This window comes from Syngnathus typhle, linkage group LG7 (genome assembly GCF_033458585.1).
Source record: "Syngnathus typhle isolate RoL2023-S1 ecotype Sweden linkage group LG7, RoL_Styp_1.0, whole genome shotgun sequence".
NCBI classification, from domain to species: Eukaryota; Metazoa; Chordata; class Actinopteri; order Syngnathiformes; family Syngnathidae; genus Syngnathus; species Syngnathus typhle.
The window spans coordinates 9261117-9286511 of record NC_083744.1 but is presented as its reverse complement, the minus strand read 5'-3'; the positions used below and the strand labels follow the sequence as shown (position 1 = coordinate 9286511).

Sequence of the window (25395 nt, the reverse complement as noted above, 5' to 3'; positions counted from 1 at the left end):
ATCAACTGAGTTCCCCTCAAAGGTTTTGAAGCCTGGCAAAACTCTGTGTCCTTGATCAAACTCAGAAGACGTGCCGGTCCTTGTGTAGTTCAGAAAAAGTATTGACAGGTATGACAGGCCTCCGATTAGCCAGTCAGCTGGAGGCCCAGACCTTGTCACCTGTCAGGTAGACAGATGAAGGGTGACTGAGCAGCACAGAGGGAGAGGAGGAAGAGGAGTAGCTGGGGTGGGGTCACTTTCAGAAGTGTTTCTGATTCACTCCATCACTAAAAAGTGGGTGAAGCCAAAGATTCTGTGATTGGATCAGGGATTAAGGGGCGAGTTGTCTCTTAAGGGAAGGGTGCACTTAAAGAGAGGAGAAAGTCAGCTTGGAAGGAGGACAGTAAACAAATGTCAGATGGCCCAGGCAGAAGACAGAGTGGCAGAGTGGGTGGGCTTTGACAGGCACATCTCACGCAGGCTGACAGCGCCGTCAATAGCCGCGGGACGACCGTCCTGATTGACAGCTAGCAGGTGGCGCTTGAATGGAGTTGTCAGGACGACTGTCAGTCAAAGTCACATCACCGTGGCTACCAGGCTTCATGCGAACAGGCACACAGCTGCCCAAGGTGATCTCGGGGTACAAGCAGAATGTTGGCACGGCAGGCGGCATAGTGGATCAGATGCCGTAATGGCCGCAAATGGCGGCAAACAAAAGGGGACCGCGTTTGATTTACACAACACGAGAGCATTTTTCCTTTAACCGATTCCATCCTAGAATTTCCCCCATTTTCTTGGTTCCCCTTAATTGAGCATTGTTCCAGCACCATGGCATAAAGCACAGGAGGTAATGGGCAATAATTATATGTGAGAGAGCCTTTCTCCCTGGAGTGGAATCCAGAACAAATGGAAGCTCTGATGTGCAACATTCTACTTCATTACATCTGCCGCCACGAAAGCCCCAACATCTGGCACCATATCCTGACAGATAGACAAAACTTGTGGACTGGAAGGGAAATAGAGTGATATTTTGAAAAAAGTAACATAATATTTACTGGCTGAAGGAACAAATGCTTGGGGCAGACATGGTTGATCCTCCCTACTGGATGAGCGAGAAGTATGCAAACACAACCCAAGATGCCAAAATGAACTGCACTTAATGCTACTGTTTTACTTTCACATCACAGTGGACTTTATTATTATCATTATGATGATATGCAACCTCATTGCTACAGATAAATACATACTGTGGATCTTCAAGAAACACTGGAATGTACATAAACATTTGCTGTTAGAGGGGATATAGTAGTATTGCCCCACGTTGCACAGCGGAAAGGACCCATATTTCTTTCACTGTAAGATCTGTCTGACGGAACCACAAAGGAGGGAAGAAGCGAAGGAACATTTGTCTAGTACTTAGTGTATGAACACTCAAACGCGTTATATTATTATAGAACATAAGAAAGTGCATAATAGCCCCTTTTAAATGAACATCTCAGTGGTTTTTACCAAAGCAATAATCATAACTGTCTGTATCCATGACAACAACATCAAGTCCCACAAAGCGACGCAACGTCGATCAGCTCTTTACCCGCAGCCTGAGTGTCTTCCGCAACGCTCGGTGGCGATCTGGACGGATCTGGACGCTGTGGTGTGTGCGAGCGGCGGAGACGGCGGTCCGGGTACAGGCTGTTGTCAAAGGGTTTTCGGTGGACGCAGATGACGTGTGTCTTCAGATTGCCCTTCTGCGAGGCACTGTAGGGGCAATATCTGCACGGGAATGGCTTCCGAGCTAGGGGGAGGAAAGGAGAAGAAAGGTTAACAAATGAAAGAAGTAAAGGAAAAAAATGAATGGAGCAGCTCATAGTTTGATGCAGTGCAGTTGCGCACCCACAACCCACAACAATAAAAGTTCACAATTGAATTATTAATTAGATAATTTCACGATGAGTCTAATCTGAATTCAACATCAAGGTTACAATGGTTCGACATTCTGGTGGAGCATTTCAAACACACAGTAAAGCGTTTGTAGTCTTGGTAGGGAGCTATGTTGCTTGCTTATTTTCTTTCATTATTTGTATTTTTCTCCTATTATTTATTTTTATTATTTTTATGCATATTATTTTATTATTATAGTTATATGGCATTTACTTACTGACTTATATTTATGACTTGTTTTGCTGTAAATAGACCATTTATGAGGCTTGGGTTGATTTTGAACTTTTGAGATTTAAGAAACCCCCTCTAATCCATTGTCACCCATTTCCTGCTTGCTACGGCTGTACACACACACACGTACACACACGCATACACTGTGATAAATAAACACACACGCACACAAGTGTTGAGTTGAGGAATGACAGACGTCTGCAGCTGAGAGAGGAAAGGAATGTCAAAACTTCCTGTCTGTCCCGTGCAACTTAACTCCAGTCGCTTTTCTTGATGTGGTTCACTTTAACCACACCAACAACAGTGCATTGCAGTAAATGGCTTCCTCGCCTTGTCTGACCTTAATGTACAGCAGACATTAGCGTGACACTAAAGCTTGAAGGTGTTGATGTGATTGAAAGAATAACTCCTTTACCTTTGCACTTTGATGGACACGTGTCCTTGATCACTGCAGAGCTATTTGGGACAAGTTACCTCATCAAATGGCTTTCTCTTTTCCTGTCTGTCTTGCACTTCAATGTGTTTTTCAGTGATTCACAGTTACAGTAAACCGTGACGTGCTGATGTCATTCGACATCACTTCCCAAAAACCGAGGGCCGTCTCCCGTCTTTTTCACATTCTCCCTCCCCCTCTGCTTTTCCTTTCTATCACGCTCATCATCAGAGCCTGGACAGCTGCGGGAAGCTGAATACTGGGCGGTGCATCTACATAAAAATGTGTTTTGGGGGTGAAATTTGGGAAAACTCACAGAAGGTGTGTGCAATAAAAGGTAATGCTCCATCTGCTAGTGTATAATAACCTGATGGCCAATAAAGGACACACACACACGCACACACACACACACACACACATCAGAAAGAGGATAAGGCTTGACACATGTGAATATCATCAGTGGCGCACAATGTTTTGCGTGTGAAGCGTTAAATGTGAAAGAAGGGGGCTCTAAATAGTAGTAATTGAACGCCTTTGTTGAGCCCACTTTTTTAGCTTCAGTTAACGACAAAGGAAAATCAATCAAATGTGACCTGAAACGAAACTTTTGTAGTTAAAATTGTCTACAGTCTTGTCATAAATCCAAACAATGTTGCACATTGGTGTAAAAAAAATCGATAAATTAGATGACGATGCCCTCATAAATTCAGGTTAAAACGAGTCGAAAAGGTCTAAGGCCTAAATCACACCCAGCTTGTCTTTCATTCTTTCTGTTCCTCCTCTTCTCACCGGACCTGCTGACCCCCCCACCCCCTACACACACACACACTCACACACACTCCCACAGGAGGCGAGGGGAGGTCCAGGAGAGGGCAACCTCCAAATAAGTTCCATTAATCACAGACCAGAGTCTAATGTAACTAATATTTTACAATTAGAGGAGACAGCATTGGGCTCGGAGCCATCCATCTCTTCACCACATGATCCTCTATTCATAGGTTGCTTTTCGCCACAGCTTTCAAAACGACAACATACACTAATACACAATGCACACAGTGTGTGTGATCCTATACCTTTACATGGACATGCATGGGCACAAATAGATTGGAAGGGAAATGAGAAAGGAGAGACTGTGAGGTGCTGACAGAAAGAGAGATGATATGCCAATTGTGTGTGTGTGTTGGGTGTACAGTGATTGCTGATTTTGTAGAAGATATTTGCCGAAATTACACTTTAGCTGCGGCAAGCAAGAACACATAATATTTCACATCAATGTTTTAATTGGCACCACCCTCGCTGCATATCATGCAGCGCTGACAAAATATTAAAGCCCTAACTCATCGCAGTGATTTGGTCATTTGTGTTTGTTGCTCTGCTTTGTCCACTTGCAGACTAATCACTAGCATGTGTTCATGTGCAAGGCCGTCTTTGGTTAAACTCTTTTCAAGAGGATTTTACCTGCAAGAACCTATTCCTACTGTGGATTTTTCTTAAAGCCAACTAAAGATATCAAACACAAAGTGGTTTGATTGGATTATTTTAGAGAACTATTGAATAACTTTGAAAGACACTTATAGATAAACAATTCCAGTCATCTTCTTTTATTACTTTGAGAATGAATTGATTCAATTAATTCAATGTGACAAACTTGAACTGTGTTCTTACGTATACGTTATTTTATTTTATTACACTGATTGCACTTATACATTTGATAGGTGAACATAGCTATTGGTATCTATGATAATTAGCACGGGAAAAAAAGAAAATACGATTATAGTATCAACCACTATTACTCACACAGCATGAGGTGGTCACAAGAGAGCGGATTGAAAATCTCTGCACCAAAATGTAAAATGTATTCTATTTATTTGCTTCTATTTTTATTTTGTTTTGTTACTCGTTTTGCGTCTTGTAACTCAAGCTGAGCTATGTTTTTTTGAATTTGTAAATATACATGAGGGAAATGGTGATGGGACTCATGCAATATTGAATCGGCAGCAGTATAAAAATGATTACAAAAAATGTTATCATGACCTGCCTCAGCTCCAAGTGCACATTTCTGTGTGTGTGCGTGCGAGAGTGTGTTTGTGTCTGAGATAATGACCATGATGACAGTGGCGGGGCCGACGGGGGCCAGAGGAGCTGAATGGTGACGGATGACACAGTGCTGAGCTCTGATGGCACACAGACAGTGAGTGATGACCGCACATCTTTCCCAGCACTCCACCCTTCATTATCTCTATGAGGAGAGGCACGGCACAAAAGAGGGCCGCGTTGCCCTCTCGCTGCCCTCGGACGACATCTGCTCATGGAGACGGGCGCATCGTCGCTTACTCCTCTTTCACCTCGCTGTCGCTCCATCTATCTCCATCTACTGCCATCTTTCTCGCTCCTTTTCTCTTGCTCCCTCCACGGAGGGAACACAGAGGTCAGACAATGAGATAATGACTCATCCCTTTCATACAGGGAGCCTTTTCTTTCTCTCCATTCTTAATCATTTCTGTATAGATCTTCTCATATTCACCGTGAGAGGACAGGCTTTATCAGTTCATTTGTCAACTGGCTCAAAGTTATCCAAGGGCATCATGTTATCAAAACACTTTTCCTTGTTGAGCCTTTGAAATATGATTGCGCGGTTTCGGAGAAGTCGGTGCATTTTAGCGTGGAAGATGCTACCATCTAGTGTCCAAAAAGATGCATCGCAGGGATGACAGGCTCGGTTAAAAACGTAAGTGGCGGGAGGGTTCTGTTCCGTGAGAGACTAATGAGCATGCAGACAGGTTCAAACAGAGGTCACCATCTGGCCAATTACCATCGTTGGCACATCGGAGCCGACCCGAGCTGTCGACGCAAACGCATCACTCCATGTCCAGTGTGCCCGGCAATATGTCAGCGTGCCACTCGACATGCCATCCAGTGTGGAAAGGATGGGGGCAAACGGGAGACAGCCTCATGACAAAGCCACCTGGTCAGTGCCGCAGACAAGACAGTCTGCTGGGCCACCTGCTACGCTCACTTTCCGAGGACACTCCACGCGCTTCTCAATGTCACTCATCTGTCTCGATGACCTGTTTGACTGACACCACCTCATTGAGGATCTCAAATTTGCTTCATGCGACAAAATCATTCGGCTGAATGCTTAAGAATGTTTGAAACGATTATTTTCAGAGTGACTGCACTAATTCAGAATAAGGGCAGAAGTATTGCAACACAGCTCTTAATGAAATGATCGCCTTCCTGTTTGGCTCTGCCCTCTGAATCTTAATTGTTTGCCTTTACAGGACAATTTGGAACAGTTTATGGACGGCTCACTTGAGGCCCATAAAGCTAGAAGTGTTTGATGTGGAAGAACTGATCAAAATTCCCACAGATACAGTGGAGACATACATTGCAACACTATCATTATTTACAGTGGACTTACATACTGCATTCACTGTAACTGTCGTAACATTTCTCACTTTTATATTTAAAGCGTGTGTGAGCCGGTAGTTAAAAGTTGGGCACCAGATGTGCGATGTCATGGCGGAAGAGTGCCCTTCCTACATTTAGGCCGTGAGAAGAAGAATTTCCTTAAGGCAAGAGACATGCGTATTACTATGATTTTGTGCAATATGTATCGGGGTCATTGCAAATTGGTGATCTGGATGAAGGTGCAAAAACATTTATTGTCACCATTTGAGTTTCAATGGCATCAAATTTCTTTTTGTAAGTCTCCACAAGCCAGGAAATAGCCTGCTGACCAACAAACAGTACACACAGATATGACTTTACACTATTATGATAAAACATTGCTAAAACGACAAACCAAGTATAGCTGCAAATGAGGAGACCAACCTCGTGTTTTCTTTTATTATCTCCAAAAGGCCAGTTGTGCAAATACTTGTATCCATACAGAAAGTTCAACTCAACAACTCAACTGAGTCCATCTTTTCTTTTCTTTTTCTTTCTTTTTATCCAAATGACATGAGGTGCAATTGCAAAAGTGGGACAACTCAGAGAGGCGTCGAAGGGGAGACATACCTTTTGCCGCATTGTAATAACCATCTGTGCAGGATGACACAAAACTACAAGTTGCTGTTTGAATCATAAAGAACGAGAACAGATGTGAATCTCTAATGGAGTTGACAGGCACTTTACTGTCTTTCACGTACGTAGGAACATATTGGGTTTTGGAATAAAAAGGAGGTGGGGAGGAGTGAAGGTGTATCATGTTGCACTCATAATACATGCATATCAAAGACCCCAGCTGTTGGATCCCCTCTCCTGAGAGACAGCATTATTAAATTCTGCACTCAGCAAGCGTATCACACCAGCACAAGAGCTTTAAGCCTCTCTATCAGGGGGCTCAATTGGCTTGGGTCATTTGTAACCTATCACACAAGAAGATTATATCACTCCTTAAAGCGTGGACGTAATCAGTGAGACACACCTGAGTCTTCCTTAGCTTGGATCAGTGACAACTTTAAAATGGGAGGAGGAAAATATAGAAAACTTGTTTTCAATCTGTGAGCTTTGTTATTTTCAGTTCAGGTGATGCTTTCAGTCACACATCCCTTTCACACTGGCGGCTGCCATAGTCTTTTATGGGAGGTGTTAGGGAGCATCTTGTAACTAACAATGCGACACATTTCCCAGCAATTTCCCAGGAACTTGATGTTACAGTGATGAAAATCCCCAGACATATGCTGTACGACAGGAAGCAAATGCATAATTAACCTTTATGTCCACTAGGTGGCAGAATCCACCTTCTAATCTTACAGCATCACTTTTATAGTGTTAGTTTTTCTCTCATTTCATACCAACAAGGTACAGATTTTACATGACCTAGCTACAATAAAAATGTCACAATTAGTATTTTGCTTTCTTGTAGAAGTGTAATTCATTGTCCAGTCTGTAACTATACTTGTTGGCATCTGTATTAGACTTATTCTCAGGCAAACATAGGCGCCCAGATTTTCAGGGGCTTCCAAACGTCTCCTAAAAATAAAGTATTTTTCAATTTAGATTTTTTTTTTATTGTTTAGTCTTACTTCACTCGCTTAAAAACACAGCAAAATGCTGCTGATTAGATCGTGATCACTTTGGGCCCTCTCCCCTTCTCATGCTATTCCAACTCCCTACTGCATATGACTCCAAATCTGCCCTTTTTTTTCTCTAACCATCAGGTTTGAATAATAATAATAATAATAATAATTATTATTATTATTATAACGTATTTAGTTATTTCATCAGATTTATGAATAAAGGTTTAAGTTCAGTAATAAGTATGTCTTTTCCCAAAGAAATCACAGCTTTTAGCCGTATTGCTTGAAATGAAAATATTTCAAAGACTCTCCAATGTGCTCGGGGGAAAAAGTTAAGACATTCTTTCAATCAGCATCAAAAATATGTTCAGGAATGCATAAAGCCAGTCTCGGACTTGCCGCTGACCATTGTGATTGTCAGACCAGTTAGGTCATAATTTCCCACTGCACACCAGATGATCCACTGTGCTATGGGACACCGGTTTCAATGGGAACAACTAATCCAACATAAAGAAGATGCTTACCTGATGCAATGTTACTTGTGTTGCCCCCGCCATTCAGGATGGTCCCATGAGTGCCACTCCGGTTCTTCTGGGCTCTGAGGAGTGAGAGCAGACCAGCTTGCTGATAGGGATTGATCAGATCCCGAGCCAGCTTCTCAGGGGAGGACATGCTCACTTCTGCTGCAGTCCACGAGCCCATCTCGTCACGCTTTCTTCCCGGGATGTCAGCCTGGCCCTCATCCTTCAGCATCTTCCACTCAATGGCATCTTTGTCCGGCTCTTCTTCAAGACTTGTTTTCCCGACTTCACCTGTTGACCTTATATTCTGTTTCTCCACACCTTGTTTTATTCCTAAATGATCACACCTGTACACAGGTTTCACATCAGGTTCAGTGGGGTAATTGCAAAGTGGATTGAGTCCATTGCTCAGGACACCAGACATTTGGACCGGCAGAGCAGGAGACACGGTGGAATGAGAAGAAACTGACAAGTCTAAAGGCTCATACTGAGACTTGATGGTGCGAACGGAAGCAGGACTATCACTGGCTGGATTCTTGTCAGGGACCAGCAGGGCATTTTCTCTGTCTGGTGAAAGGAAGTGAGCGCTCACAGGGCTCCCGTCCCCCCTGGACCGGGGTCGCGGCTTCGGGTTGGGACTGGAGCTTCTGCTGCTGGTGGCCTGCAGCGGAGAGGACAGATCCCTGCTGCTCTGCCAGGACGGGAAGTGGTAGCGGTCCAGCTGGAAACCGATGGCGGTGTAGTCGCTGGAGGGTGGACACTTATAGACATTGTCACCTAATGCACACAAGAGCAGCAAACACATAATCAAATTGCGTGTGCATAGCAAGCATTTTGCTCTGAGAAAGGCACATGTAGCAACGACTGTTCTCAGCATGAAAAATGTTGCAATCCCACACCGGGCTGAGTTGAATGATTTAAGCGGTGCCCCACAGTAAATCATGCTTGTAATCAGCTTTCAGCTCCAGTGATCCATCATTTTACAGTATGGATGCCACCACCGTGTGCAATAAATACACCCAAAGATGTTAACACTAAACAAGATTCCTGCAGAAATAATAAAAGAGTGAAATTGTAAAACATCCAGAAGAAGGTGGTGATTGTGGGCAGATAGAGAGAGAGAGAGAGAGAGAGAGAGAGGAAGCCCTGTTCTATCAAAGGGCAGTAAAAGAGTTTCACAGTCATGTGATCGGTTCTGATTAACACAATGTACTTGCGCTAAATTTAATTTTTCATTTCACTTTCAAAATGTTATTAATCTAGAGAAGGGCAGAGTGATTTTTTTTTTCTCCAGGTTTTTGTTGCCAAAGCTTTAATGCCCCTCAACCTTTAATTATCTGATATTAATGTCATAATGTCGGCTTCTGTGTTTACCTACAAAGTAATCCTCACAGTGATCCAGGAAACACTCCAGGGTTAAACACACTAAGTTCCCTGTGACCGTTTTGAATAAGAGATCGTCGGGCGCGTACTGTCTTTAAACAGCCCAGCTGTTTCGCTGCCATTCCAATTACAGTAAAAGTCATCCAACGCCATTAAGCCACAAATATTGGCAGTTTATTGCCCAACACTCTCTTGGCATTTGAAGGTCAGGCCATACATTATACTGTGTCTTTTAGGGATGCGTCTGGGATAGGCAGATAAACCCACCACCATTAATTTAATTCCATGCATATTGATGCCTTATTGTTCTTCTTTAATGGACTAATATCTGAGTTACAACAGTGATTCATTCCCGCCAGAGAAATATCAATTTCATACACCTCGAGATGTGACCCTGAGGTAATTCTCCAGATCTAATGATCTGAAGTCGGCACTCGACTTTGTTTCCAACTTTAATAGAAAAACTACAATTGTGCAGTGAACGGTAGTAAAAGGAGGGTTTCGCTTCTTTATGTTTGTAATGTAAAAATCCATAAAATATCAGAGTCCTTGAACAAAAGTCATTGCTTTGTGTACTGTGCCAACTCACTCACAGACCGCAACATTAGGTACACCTGACGTAATCTAAGTAGAGCTGTATATGTTCTAAAATTAATTTTGATTGACACCTTTGCAGGGGTACAACTTTGAATCTTTTTTTTTTAACGCTACATTAAGTGAGCAGATTATAAGAAACAGCACTCAGTGTGATAGAGTACAGTTCTACACCACGGAAAACTACAAGCACAATAACATCTTGATATCTCTCTGTGTCCGTTAAAGCTGAGAATTATTGCTGTATCTGTGTAAATGTAGTGTTTTTACTGCAGCATTTCAACTAAATTTCATTGGATTTTGGATGTGTTTTGAAAAGCGGGCCGTCAGTGTTATTACTGTGGCTGTAGATTTCAGTGGTGGACCTTATTAAAGACGTCATGCATGTATAATATTGTACATGTAACATGAGAAAGGCAAAAACTAGTGTATAAAATGGCAATGCGGATACATGCAATGCCGACAAATTCATACATGGGATGTATGTGTGTGTGTGTGTGTTTTTGCTTTCAGCCTGAACAATTTAATGTCAGTATACATGAAATGTGCACTGCAACCAGCATCATGGATGTGCATGAGCGGGAAAGTGGCTTTAACAGCACCACACCCTTATGCCTCCAGTAAGAGAGCAAACAAACAAAAAAAAATAATAAATCTAAACTGCTTAATGGAACTCTTTCAGATGCTCTCTATATATCTCAATTATTCTGCGGTTTAAATTACGATGACATTGCCGGTCAGCTCCAAATGCAGAAAACACAAATCTGACCTCATCTTTCAGCATCCTAAAGCCATTTGCCAACCTACATGAGAGCAGTAAAACAACATAGACTGAATATTCCACTGTTTTTTGCTCTTCCTCTGGACCGGTGCCATCTTTGTGATTGCCTGGTTCATGCTAACTTAATCAGTTTAAGATTTACTTACACTGTCGAGCTTCACAATATGTGAGGGGAGTCATTTCAGAGCTTAGATTTATCAAGCAAAACTCCAATTACCGCATCATTACAAGCTGCCGCCTCCCTTGCCTAACACAGAGCGTATAATAAAGTGATGCATAGGAGTTATCTGACCTTACTGGATGCAACGAGAAAACTGTAAATAAATATGTAAAAGACTCCAGCAAGCCCGAAAAAGAAAAGAAAGTGAGCAACCAGACTTGGACAAGAAGTGATTCATTTCATATGGAAATTGGCTTTGAGATTTATACCCGTACAAGCCCATCAATGCAATCACAGTCTTGCATAGTATATGCTTACACAGCCATTTGGCAGTTATATTGTCGACATCAAACTGTATATGGTGCAGCTCTTTCTATATGTGCAATCAAGCACCTGAAATGCAAAACAGTTATTCATGGTTGCTGGTTTGGTTTAAGATGAAACAGAGTGAGAGTCGCACGCCAGACTGGTGAGAAAAACAGGGGCGCCAGATGTTCTTTGATGTTTATAATAGCATATATTATTAATATTAATTAGACCACACAGTCAATGACGCATTTGGGACGTTTCCAAGTCAATTAAGCCACACGGCATTCAGGGTACAGTGGAAACAATATTTCAGGGCAGGTGTTCAGAACTCCCTGGGTAAATCTTTTTATCTGCATGCTAGGAAAACAAGCATTTTGAGCTTAATTTCAGTCTCATATCTGCAATAGTAATTAAAAAGAGGATTAAATGACAGCAGTTCAACTGAGGTGCAGAAAGCCAACAGGTAATCTTCCTGCTTAAACCAGTCTGACTCACATTTATTAAAAAGAGTAACACCTTTCGAATCTGATAAAAATGCATACGCGCATTGTTGCAGCAGAGCCGAATAAATCGGGAAAAATCTCGTTCGCTCATTAATCGGGACTTTTCTTAATAGCCCAATATTCTTATAACCCTGATGAAATGATATTATTATGAAAAGAGAAAGTTTCTTACACAACAGCTCTGAACTCAATGACTGTGTTTTTCGGAATAATAAACAGGCAGACGCATGAAAAAAACTTGAATCACATTATAGTAAATGGGACTCTATAGAAGGCATTCACTTGAGAGGTCGAGAAATATGAAACCGATATTTACGTCATCACTCAATAATGAGTGAGTCATGTAGGAACATTGCTGTAGTTCAAGTAGTTTAAGCCGGCATAGTAAAGGAAGACAAATGTATTCACTGATGTTTAGCTTCAACGCTCACCACACATTTATTCATACAGAGTTTGAAAGTGTTCTCTCTAAAATGACCTGCAATTTGGAGCATATTGAGGTCAAAGGTCCCTGAACCCAAAGTAGTACAAAATCCATCTCGTCACCGTGGGATGGAGGAAACGTAATTTCGATTTCTTTGTGTGTCTTGGCATGAAGGAATTGACAATAAAGCTGACTCTGACTCTGACTCTGAAATAGAACTAAACCAACATTTCTGGAAAATGAATACAACTTTGGAGCACTTGTTGTTACAGCTGCAGCTATTGTGAAATAAAGATTGATTGTATTGTATTGCAAGACAAGATGGTCAAATTAATGAACATAATTATTATTAATTTTGGGGGGGGCAAATATTTTAAAACAACAATGGAGACCATGGACTGTTGGGTAATTGTACATCAAGCAAAACAAATTCCACCTACAAAGCTTCAACAGTTACTCTTCTGAAGCTCTGAAACGTTTGTTGAGTCTGGTTAAAATGAAAGCTAATGTAACAAAGTGATAAATACCCCCCTCTCCCAGCTAGTTTGGAATGTGCTGCTAGCATCAGATTGCAAATGAATTAATACCAGGAAAAAAAGTTGATCGTTTGAACGTTATATAGTGCGTTCACTTGAATGCAAGTATTTGGAAATCACTGTCTTCTGCTTTACACAAGGTCCAAACTTCATTAGAATTTGTATCTAGCTGATGACAGAATACTAAAAAGCTTCATCTGGACCTGACTGTTATTTTATCCACTTAATTATTCATAGCGATAGTAATTTATGGTTCCTTTCACATTCTGTAACTCCAAAGTATTTTGTTTACTGTTCTGTAAAGGGTAACTGTTAACCTTTTCTTGCCATCCATCACAAAGAAGAGACTGGTAATAGGAGCAGCGGAAGCAAAAGTGTTGTTTGTGCGTAGTAGCAACATGCTTTGACATACATGAACGTACAGCCGTCAAATTACTGGGATTTTAACAGGAAATCATATTCTTAGTTCTGGCTGTCTTGATTGTAACCGTTTAAATGAACACTTGTAAGGAGAGAATTAAGAAGAAATCATGCAAGAGGACATCATCACATAGTGTCTGCTCACTGACCTTGAGGTTAAAAGTACTAAATGGGCTGCTTAATTATTACGTGTCAGAGCATTTTAGGATTGTTTGGGATGTGTTTTCCTCTAAGCTGGACTAATGTAGGTCACAAGCCTAAAGCATGCATCCTTCATTAGTTGATCATCCTAAACGGAGTCGTTCCTCCTATGTGCATTCTCAAATCTGCCCTGATCAGATATTGAGCTAAGCAATTTGCTTCCTATTGAAAGCTGACTGTGATTTCTAATTTAAGATGCTATTTGTCGCTGGGAATCTAAATCCCGAGCAGTATCCGAACATATCAAACAAAGAAGCCGTCTCTCACCCTGACAGCCGTGACTGTACTATATTTGCCTTCCATATTGCGAACATCAATAACATCATGACCACCATGGGCTATAGTATGAATAATGCAGCCAGTAATTCTGGACTAATCAATGTTCCTCAAGCTGAACATCTGGCACTGGTAATTCTTTCTCAGCATCTCCGCTCTCCTGAATTAGAAAACACTTTCTCACTTCCTCCCTCCTCCTCTTGCTTGACGTCCAACCATCCAAAAAGGCAGACTTGGTCAGTAACGGCAAGCACCCCCCCCCCCCCCCCTCACCCCCACCCGCCACCATCTCCAAAAAACTTATCCCTCTGTTATTAAAGCCTCATCAAGTGGTGCGTGTTGGCCATATGTGTAGGATTTACCTATCTGTCCTGTAGCAGACCTGAGTGTTGAGCCCGGGCCAACAGTGTGTGATTGTGTTAATTAATCTGTCATTGTGAGCGCGGGGAGCAGCTGCAGAGGTCTCAGGGATATATTGTCAGAGCTAAACAATGCGGTGCTAAGCCCCCAGAGTGAGTCTACCATTACACAGGACTAAGAACAGAGAGGAAAAGGGGGGTAGACAGAGAGAGAGAGAGAGCCCGGCGGATTCATCATTGACTAAAGCAATGACGCCTGACCTTTACAATGAATTAGTTTCCATGCTTAATATTGACTGAAATTAGAGTCTGATGCTGAATGTGCCATCCCTGCACTGTGTGCGCTCAAATCCTCAGCTAGCCAGCGATCATAAAGGTTTTCTGCAAATGACAGCATATGGTCTCGGAGATAGTGGAGAAGTGAAAACAACAGTGCTTAAATATGTTACTTAAAGGCGTAACTACAAGTGGAGTCAGCCAATATACGCCTGCAATTCCATGGAAAATATGCAGATAGTGGTATATGTGTGCACAATGTGTAAACAAAACATCTAATGAGATTAGGCCTGATCCATTTATCTCAGCTACGCGGACCGCAAGAGCACATCAGACTTGGATGGACTTGACTTAGTAGTAGACAGCAGCCATGGTGACAAACTGATGGCAAAACAACACAATATGGCTCCACTGTCCTCTCTTCTCTTAACTGTTATGGCAGTAATTTAGACCCATGATAGCATGTTAGCAGGATGCCATGACAAGAATGGCATTTACCCAGAGAGCCAAATCATCCAAACCACCAGGTGGAACAGAAGACTATCAATAAAAATACCAGGTGGTAGATCAAATCATAAAAATCACTGGGTGGTATATATCAAATCATTAAAAACACCAGATGGCATGCATTAACATCTTGTGCCCCCGGAGGCAATCGGTTGAGGATGTGACAGATAAAATAGAGGGTACTAATTATCCCTACAATGCCGATGATGCCATTATGTTTTTAAAAAGAAGACAAAGTCCTTGTGCGTGTCAGTAAAATCTACTGCGCCCTTGCTGACCCGACATTCCACATCCACCTTCTCTTAAGTGGGAACAAAGACCAAGTCATGCCTATTTGGTACTGCTGCAAAATGTTTGAAGGGTGAAAACATATATTGAACATTATGACATGCAGTCATTTGAGCATTTCTTTTCAACCTGCCAAAGAGGAGACAAAGACAGCAGACAAAATATTAAAGGCATGCTAAAGTGACTCAGTACTTCATGTTCCATGAAGTTACGGGACTTGGAGAGACATTAAAATATGATGTAAGGGCTGCAGGCATGACATGCACCACATAAACATCTGCACTTTAAATCTGCCCTGGACATTTATTGCGTGTTATTCATCTCTCCATTCTTTTAGCTGCATGTTTTTGAATATTTGTAATAGTTGTAAGGTGAAAATAAATAAATCAAAGAATAAACGCAGCAAATGTCAAACCCCTTTCCAACTATTCTCAATAGTCTACATTGAGATCCTCACTGAGTGCTGAATAAAAAGCCCGCCTTTTCAAAGATGATAATGCTCAGGTCTGAATGACATGGTCTAAGAGGTATTCATTTTTATTCTAGTGGTTGAAGCTTGCACACTGCATTGCCATCGTGATGTTTGTTTCTACTTTCTCCTTTTTGTAGCTAAACAACCAAAACACCATGAGTATTTAGTGCAATTCATTAACTACTGCAATAATTTAAGATGGGGTTGACCAGGAATACATGGTAAGTGAAAATTACATTTTGTTCTAACAAATAATCACCTGGTTTCTACTTTGATAATTGACTTTCCTCCCACATTCCAAAAACAGGGAATTGCATACTAAATGTGAGTGTGAATTTTTATTTGTCTTTTTTCCAAAGTCACCTAGGATAGACTCCATTACACTTGTGACCTTGAACAGGATGTTTATATTTACACTTTTGCCTTCATATCATTTGTGGTTCACGTAAACGTTATTATCTTGTGGACTGTCGCTATCGTATTTCCTCTGCGGGAATCGGTTTTCTTAAAAGGACGAGAGGAAATAATGTACATATAAAGTACATATTAATGTTTATCAATCTCAAAGCTTAAAATTAAGAGAAACCTGACTGTCACTGGCAAGTAAATCATTCAAACTAACCCAATTATTAGCTGTATTGTTTCTCTATGTTACCTAGAGCTGAAGCTGGAGAAGAAGACTGTGGCCGACGTTCAAGGGCGCTTCCGGTCTCTGTGGCGACCTCGGTCGGCCCGTGATGACTAAGGCTGCCTTTGCTGCTGGGCCGGCTGCTCGTGTTCCCGTCTTGGTCGGCGAGGCCCACTTTGCCGTCATCCAGGGGAAGGCGTCGCTCAGACAGGTAGGAGGAGCTCTGCTGGTTCTGCTGATCTTTAGGGTTGAAGATGTGCTGTGGGGGTGTCATGATCTGCCAGCCTGAATAGCTAACTGCATCTCTGCTAGAGATGACTTTCTGCAGGTAGTCCAGATTGGTGGCGCTCAGGGGAGGGTGAAGGTGGTTCAAGCCCAACAAAGAGGAGCCCTTAGTATCGGCGAGCGGGCCGAGACTTGGGGAAACCCGGCGACCTAACATCTCGCTAACTTTGATGTCAACACCGGCTGCGGCGAGTAACTGGCTATAATCTGTCTGGTCGGCTCTCTCGGCTGTTAGGAACCTGTTGTGAATGCGAGAGACGTACTGCGAGTAGAGGTTGCTCTGGTAATCTTCTGTCAAATGAGTCATGTTAACAGCGTTGTCATGATGAGGCGGGAGATGAGCCTTGGAGGCCAGCTTATTCAAGTGGACCTTCATGTGGTTCTTGAGAAACCAGGGCTCTTTGAAGCGACGGCCACAAATTTGACAGCAGTGCTCAAAAGAGTCCTTATGTTTCCTCATGTGACCCTTTAGGAACCAGGCTTGGCTAAAGGTTTGTCCACAAACATCACAGGGAAATTCACCACCAGGCTTCCCCTTATCATTGACCCCCACCGTAGGCTTCTGTCCTGGCCCTGAATCAGTTGTAATATGCGTCATCTCAACATGAGCAATAAGCTCCTCCTCTTGTGCGGCAGCAAACTCACACAAGGTGCATTTATAGGGTTTGTGCAGGATCCGGATGTGACGCTCAAGCTCCTGCTGCTTTCTGAACTTCCCCTTGCAGAATGAGCAGCGAAACCCGACGGGTGGGGGCTGATTGGTCTCATCATGGATGGCGGTGGCTTTCGGGGACGTGGACGCTACGGGCTGGCTGTTGAAAAACTGCTTCGGAGTCTGGGCCTGTTGGGGTTGTTGAAGTTGCGTTCCGACGGACGTTTGCTGAGAGCTGACATGGGCGCCTCGCATGTGCCTGTCCCTCAGTATGGCCCTTTCTTCAAGCTCATGAAGCAACCTGTTCTCCTCCCTAATGCGTCCACGGCCTTTACCCAGAATGCCTTGTTTGTGGGTGCGCAGGTGTATCTTCAGGTTGCCCTTCTGTGCAGCCCGGTGGTCGCAGTAGGGACACTTGAATGGCTTTTCGCCGGTGTGTGTCCGCATATGAAGCGAAAGGATGCTGTTGAAGCGGAAACGCTTTCCGCACAACGGACAAGGATACTTTCTGTTCTTGCGATTGTCATCCTGAACAGAGTTCACCTGGGTAACAATGCTTTGATTGGTAACCCTCAAGAACTGCGAGAGCTCAACTCTGCCGTTCATGCTGCTGAGAATTCTCGCATCCATGATTTGATTGGCCAGAAGCGCCATCTGGCTCCTAATTGGGCGGGTGGCCGGCCTAATGAATCTGTCCTTTCAGTGTCTGGCTAAAGTTACAGACTAGTGGTCAGGGGTGTTTGAAAGGTCTGCAGTGAACTGTGTGCTGGCTTGCTTGTACTTATTCAGTTTAAAACAGGATGTGGATTCATGCTGATCAGATGAAATCTCGGCTTGTTGCAGCTCAGACCTAAAGAGAGAACAAAGGGAACATTAAGTGCATTCAAATTCTGGTAAAACAAAGAAAGCATTCACAAGCCAAAAAAATAAATACAATGCAAAAACTATATGGATCGCTGTGGAATCTCTTAGCTACTGCGCTTGACGTCAGAAGGCTGACTTTCTACTCATTATTAGTCATTCAAATGTCTGCTGTAAAACACCAGAGATGCACTTCAAATAGGTCAGCAAATGATGCAAAGTAGGTTATAACTCTTCTCATCCTGTGTTAAGTATACCTGTGGTTTTACATTAACACTGGAGACTGTGACGCTGCTGATTAAGTCTGACCACAAAGCTTCACTCAACAAACATATCACCCCTACTAAAGGGTAAGATGGAAATCTTTGTCTTGATCGTATGCGGTGCTGACACACAATACCAAGGCGGCGCAAACATCAAAGTCTGACCTCTTCTACTTAGCCTCTGTTTTGCATTTCTCAAATAACCACCCACCAAAAAAAAAATAAAAAATTAAAAAAGAAAGATTAAAGTAAGGCACAGGAGTACTGGGGAAAAATAAACAACTTAATGATGCAAAAATGCAAGCTCAGTTTAAGGGGGAAAGTATTCAAATTGAAAGCATTTTTTTTCCTCCCCAGCACCATTCTTTGATTCAACTGTAGCAGCGAAACAAAGGCTCAAATTCACATGGTGCGACAATGGTAGGGGTCACATAAGCGAGGCCTGTGCTGCACCAAAGGGCACAGAACAAAGCCTTCACTGTCCGTACTGAATTAACACAGGCTTACATCATCCTGGGCTGCAACCTCAGTCACTCATGAAAATGATGTACACAAAACCACACAGTTAAAGAGCAGCAACACGAACTGAGCGGCATGACTGCACTCAACTATTGATCAGCAATCAATGTAACCATACGGACCTCATCTAATCATATCTGACAGGAACAAAAGTGAATGCGCTTCATATTACTTAACCTTCTGTTCATTTTTAAGTCCACCGCACAGGTGTGTGTGTGTGTGTGTGTGAGTGTGTGAGTGCACACACACATGTATTCAGTGTCATGGATTACAGTAATTTGAACTATTATTGCAGTGGCCTCTATTAATGGCATTATACAGTAAGACTGCAGCCTTGGACATGCAATGTACTAAAGTATATCCAATTTGAAGTCTGCGCCCAAATCAATAATATCGATCAAATTCAAGTTCTGGCTGGCTTTTTGTCATAGAACCACAGCAGGACTGCATTTATGATTCCTTTAATAGGCAATTCACAGATGCTCTTTCATACGTCGGTCACATCCTATAAAAAGAGCGCAACCCCACACATTCACTCTCGGAAAATATTTGTGAGACACAAAAAATTCCCCTTTCGTAATAACATTATGAAAGCTGCTGTCTGTGTTGGATGTGGTGGCCATGAAGGTGGTGTACACACACACACACACAAGAGATGTCTGCTCGTTGAGATCAATATGCAACTTGGAGCAAATCATGTCCGCCGCGTAGAGCTTTGATACTAAAAAGTCTTTGAAAATGCAGTCGGCCGGCATAAAATCTTCACCCGAGTGTGTGTGCGTAAATGAAGGAATCTGTGTTTTAGGAGCAGCGGCAGAGCCATCAGGTGTTTTCCTTCTGTCAGAGTGTATTAGGCTCTTTTTTGGGGCAGATTCACAGAGTGCTTGAACGCTATTAAACATCATCTCACAGCAGCAGCTCTCAGGCAGGGCGGCGCATTGACGAACAAGGAGCAGGTGCGATTACATGCAGGCAATAACGGAGGAGAAATGTATCGCAAATTTAAACAAGCTATGGGAGCTGCGCATTTCGGATTACTTTCGTTGTAACCGTCTCAAAAATTGCCGCATTTATTTTTACTGCTGTCAGCCAAAAGAATTTGTAAGCTCTTTAATCAACATGCAAGTGGAGATGTAATCTTTTAACTTTGTTGCTGCTGTATATTGTCAGCGAGGATGGATGGACAGTATTGTAAATCTATAGTGAGGTGACACCGCGGAAGCGCATGAATACAATTTATGGATCAGAAGTGCATATTTCTTTTTTAACAGCAGATGCAAGGCATTAATAATTTGCTTGCTTGGTGGAGCAGAACACAACATGCACCACAAACAGCTTCTGTAAAACTGCAGAATTTAAATGATGCATAGAAATTAAAGCTTTATGAATAAACGCAATTATTTTTAAGACAAATGAAAAGCCATGGAAAATCCTGTTCAAGTCAATCAAGTCTTTTTGTGACTTGATGACACAAAATCTGGCAATGCAATCATGTTTCTATGAACTGGATTTGCTCTGGAAAATAGACACGACATGCAGACGCACCTTGTATATAGGACACCATGTCATTAGAACTACAGGAACTGAACATTCAATTATAATGGACCGAAAAATGACACAAATGTATAGCATGATCTATTGTGGAAAGGTTTTCAGCCACTATTGGATTTTTTTTATTATTATTTATTTATTACTCAACCACAGTATAGTATGGGTGCCTGTGTAATTCGCAGTTTGGCATTTGAAAAGTTTCTAATTTTTTAGAGCACTTACCTGTTCGCATTTTTCAGTAGCATGGGGAAGAAAACGTCCTGATGTTCTTATTTCTTTGTTTTTAATTTTCATGGAAAAATACTGTCTACACTATGTGTATTTATTGTATTGTAGTGTTTCTTTGACTAAGACAACAATCGGTTATTTTTTACCATAGACACACACACGAATAATCAAGTCACTCAACCAAACGTCAGCGTCGGAAGGCGGAAGGTTGTAGCGTGTAGGTGGACCTTTCACCTGCACACACGCATACTCACTCACCCCCGGTCGGCTCATCCAATCACAAATCCGATAGCAGCGGTACCTGGCGTGTAATTGACAGTCAGCAGGAGTGGATATATGTTTGATGATTTAATTCAAAATAATGGAAACAGGTATTTTTGACATGCATCCCAATTCTACACTACACACAAATATGTAGGTAGATCAATTATTTATAGTGTATTTATTCAATTTATTTGAAGTGTTCACTCAGAACATAATATTATTATATTAATAAAAGAAAAATATTTGAGCCAGCTCTTGTGTTTGATATCATTGTTGTTGCTGCTCAGTGTTTGTAGGACATATTGCCATTACACTTACTAGAACTGAACGTTGAATTGTAATGGGGAAAATATTGATCAAAATATGGATGTTACAGTACGGTACTGCGCAAAGCGTCGCGCCACTATTACTTTTATTGTTTTAGCACGACTATAATGACCATAGAATTCCTCAGACATTTTATGAGATAACAATCAAAAGCAGTATAAGAACTAACTAGGCAAGCTTTCAGTGTAAAATCACACTTTTATCGTCCGATACTCAAAATAGTTATACAATACATTTTAAGACGTCGATCTACAACTATACGAAGTTATTACAACTAAAGAAATGCTGCAGAATGATTTGCAAAGGTGTGAAGAAGTTGCCTTTCAAAATCTTATGCAACGGGAGCCTAATGATTGATTTAAAGGTGGTTAAAGATTCCCTGACTCTTTCCCGCACTGTATGGGTGTTTTCTATACATATGTCTGTAGTACATGCACAAAATCTCCCCCTCTGGATATTATCATTTGCGATACAGGTGCTGTACGTGTTGATGCAAAACACTGCCAACTTCAAAATGAAAAAAAGCCTGCATCTTCTGACTTCCATGTAACAACTGTTTCATCAGGAATGACCAAGACATTTCATGCGTGGGCAGCCATACATCATGCCCCCTGTGTATCATTTCACACACACATAGCCAATCAGCCAACCAACCATCCTGTGGAGTGTCCTGTCAGGGTACCAGGGGTAGTAGTAACGCAGCTGCCCACCCTGACCCGGACAAAAGATAGCACCCATACACTTTCTGACAACCAGATTAATGAAAGCCTATAGGAGCTTCTCTGTAGGCCCCCCCAAATGCCTGACGGAGATAGAATAGTCTAACCAGCGCCATTCATTACTGCAGAAGCAAAGAAAGAGCACACACAGCACTGACAAACTAGCTCCTTGTGAGTAATAGCTAAAGAACTCATATAGGAATGCGCACACATTTGTTGTGTATGTGGAGAATTGATGCTTTTGCTATCAAAACTGGAAGAGATATGACTGGGAGTCAGTCGGTGGCCCTTCGGTGACATGCACCTATTTGAGAGTCAGCTTGTCGGCGGCAAAGAGGCTTTTGATCAAGCAGCCGTTGTTAAAGCAAAGTAATGCTGATTGAGTAAATTGCTCTAAGTTTGCGTGGAAATCCTGTTGGGAAATAGATGGGACACAAAGAGACTCAAAATAACTTTGACTGTCTGCATTTGCACTTTTGATGGAAAGTGAAACATTTTCTTAAGGCTAATGATTGCATGAATTCATCCGTGCGACAAGCAACTGTTATAAATGGCCCAAATTTTCAAGAGGAGGAACCCCGCAGTGCCCTAACCTTGTTGCAGTGTGTCATATATAAACGTTGCATTCATGAGCTTCCTGGAATGCCTGCAATAGTGCTCACAATAAGTAACACAAACACAGTCTCCTTAATACTCCCTCATCAAATAGTGTTTTTGTGCATGCAAGGACACACATTCTCACATGTAGTCACTACCTCCCTCTCTCTGCCCGTAATGCTCACACACACACACACGCACACACACGCACTCACACTCGAGCATGTGTATATAGAATGTATTTTAAATCACTCATGTGTAAACAGTTGCTGGTGTTTGCACAGGCCACCTGTTCTTCCTGGACACAAACAAAGCTTTTGGCGTATGATGGGCTATGTTAACAGTGTGGCGTGCGTAGGGGATGCCTTGTGCAAGACAAGCCAATCCACATGGTGCGGGCCCGCATCAGATGGTTGGGCCCCCGCAGGCCCGCTGCCAACGCCAACAGAACTCACACAGATCTCAAAGAATGGATCTTTTTGGTATGGTGACAACACACTGACATGGTTTGTGCAACTTCCTGTCCCACAGTGCAAAAAGGCAGGATCGCCCTGTAAACTCCCATCGCTATTTCATTTAACTCAGCGAGGGCCTTTGCCTGCATTTGCATGATATGAACGATGCTCCTTATTCGCAAAGTGGCGCCGAGATGGCAAAAACGGGGGGAACTGGAGATGTGTCGACTTTCACTTGCCAAAGCACTCGGAGGCACTAAAACAAAAGACATTAAACGAGTCATCACAAAACCACAGCAGGAGTCGGGTAATGCCACTTACAGTATCTCATTAAGCTATGGCATCTACAGGAAAAAAATGACAAACAAAGAGTATAATCCAAGGCACATTAACTGGGCTGATAATTCAATGAGCCCTCATTTGGCAGCCATCTTGCTTTCGTGATGGTCTTTTTTTTTTTTTTTTTTTTGCCACGGCAACACACGCGCACACACATGCATATTCTTCTTCCTCGACCCACCCCCTCTCTCTTTCAAAAACAACAAAACATCCACCATTAGACAACGGGGTACCAACGTAATTAGAAAATGACTTCCTTTGCAATCCTAGCTAAGTAGTTTACACACTGTAATTACAGGGACAAAATCATCTTTTCATCATTCCACTGATTGAGCTCATCAACCCAGTGGGATCTCAGGACTGTGCTCAGGCAACATCTGGGCTAAGAGAATTAGCCCTTGAGTTGAGCAGGCCTTACGCGATGGCAAGCGACGTACGCCGTCCATCCATCCGTCCGTCCATCCATCCATCCATCCATCCATCCATCCATCCATCCATCCATCACGGAGACTATCCTGTCTATCGTTACAGGAAAGCTGGAGCCTATCCCATCCAACTATGAGGGAACGACACAAAACGACACCCTCAATCGGTTGCCAGTCACACCAGCATTCACATTGGGCCGTGGGAACCGCGACGCTATCATCTGCGTCTTGAAAATGTGCTTTTTTCGGTAAACATGAAACTTTGGAGAGCAAGGTCACCGCATAGCGACTATCTCCATATCACACCTCCAGTTGCATATCAAACTTTGACTCCCCATACTCCAAATTGTCAATAGGCGCACCGGCGCAGCTCGACCTTGGTGCACAATGACTTGCCTTTTCATGAGAATGTCTGTTTATTCTAATTGTGTGTTTGCAGCCTTGACTTTCTAACAAACACGCGTGGTGTTGAAGGTGAAGTGCCTTGTCGGCCTGTGTCCTATGTGCGGCGGCTCTGTGTTGGCAACAGAGGCAAGTGTTTAATGTGGCAGCTGTTAGCCTCGTGGATTTTCACTAATCACTCTCTCCTGATTACTCTGATGAGTGTATGATGCTCTTAAAAAATCAACCCGCAGTGGAAATAAAAAAAATAAAAAAATAAAACGAAAAAAGAAAAATAATTATCATCATCTCCCTAAGTAGTGCAGCTGCACCCGCCTGCAATAATTACAACTAGAACACAAGCGGCTTCTCCCATCACTTACAACCACTTATTATTAGAGGTAACGTTAATTGGTGCAGTGGTGGGCGACAATTCTTCACGGGGTTTGTCGTAAAAAGCCAAACCTTGAAAGTTACAGCACATTAGTGGTCTTCAAGCCAGGGTAGGGTATTAAAGACTGCACGCAAGAAGCGCCAATCGACTGAGCCGGGGGGGTTGTAGACGCCCTATCAGTAGTAGCCCCTTGGTTCCTTTGCCCTCGCTTCACCCTTCCCCCACTCCGGGTATCAGCCTGGCAGAAACAATTAACATTTTCATAAAAACAATTCCCTGCCTCCAATAGTCCGATGTAATTTGTTTTCCATCTCTGTTCATTAATCATTGTTTAAATCGGTGAGCCATCCCCTCCACTCTGCCATCTGCACTCAGCTGTGTTACAGATATGACACCTTCCGCCTTAATGGGAGCTGACAGCCAGGAGAGGAGGCCTGTGGAAAATAGCTTCCTGTGTGTGCACTTCCACCTCGCACAGTGCCAGCAGGTGAGAAAGGGGGTATCTAATAGCTTCTGATTAGTCTCAAATGCAAACACGTTGCCGCCGACAGCACGCAACACTTACACTTCTGCATTTAACACTGTGCGAAAAGATTGCAGCGGTGAAAAGGAGTGAAAGAAAAGTCAGACTAATAACAATGCATTCCACATCTTGCCAAAGTTCTTTAACGTTTTACCCCCACCTCTCTCCTCTAGTTAAATTAGTGCAGCGCTCCTACAATATGCTATTGTTTTCCTGGAATTGGGAGCAAGGTTATTAATTATTCACTCTTGTGTTCTCATATCATGGGGCTATGCTTTTCACTGTATTGCCTCATAGATCAAATACTTAGGGCCATGGTACTCGGGCGAATTTCACCAGGCAAAATCCTAAAGATATTATTATCGCAAA

General features: G+C 42.6%; 1 protein-coding gene across 1 annotated transcript; it reads right to left on the bottom strand.

The window, feature by feature from the left end:
• Positions 1-1173: 1173 nt before the first annotated feature.
• On the bottom strand, positions 1174-20619 carry LOC133156710 (zinc finger protein 536-like). The gene is made up of 5 exons (XM_061282626.1): positions 20597-20619; positions 17962-18030; positions 16271-17862; positions 8130-8903; positions 1174-1771 (listed from the first exon to the last, which is right to left on the bottom strand). Exons 1-5 carry the CDS (start codon positions 20617-20619, stop codon positions 1530-1532), a joined length of 2700 nt encoding a protein of 899 aa, XP_061138610.1. The 3' UTR covers positions 1174-1529.
• Between the last annotated feature and the right edge of the window lie 4776 nt (positions 20620-25395).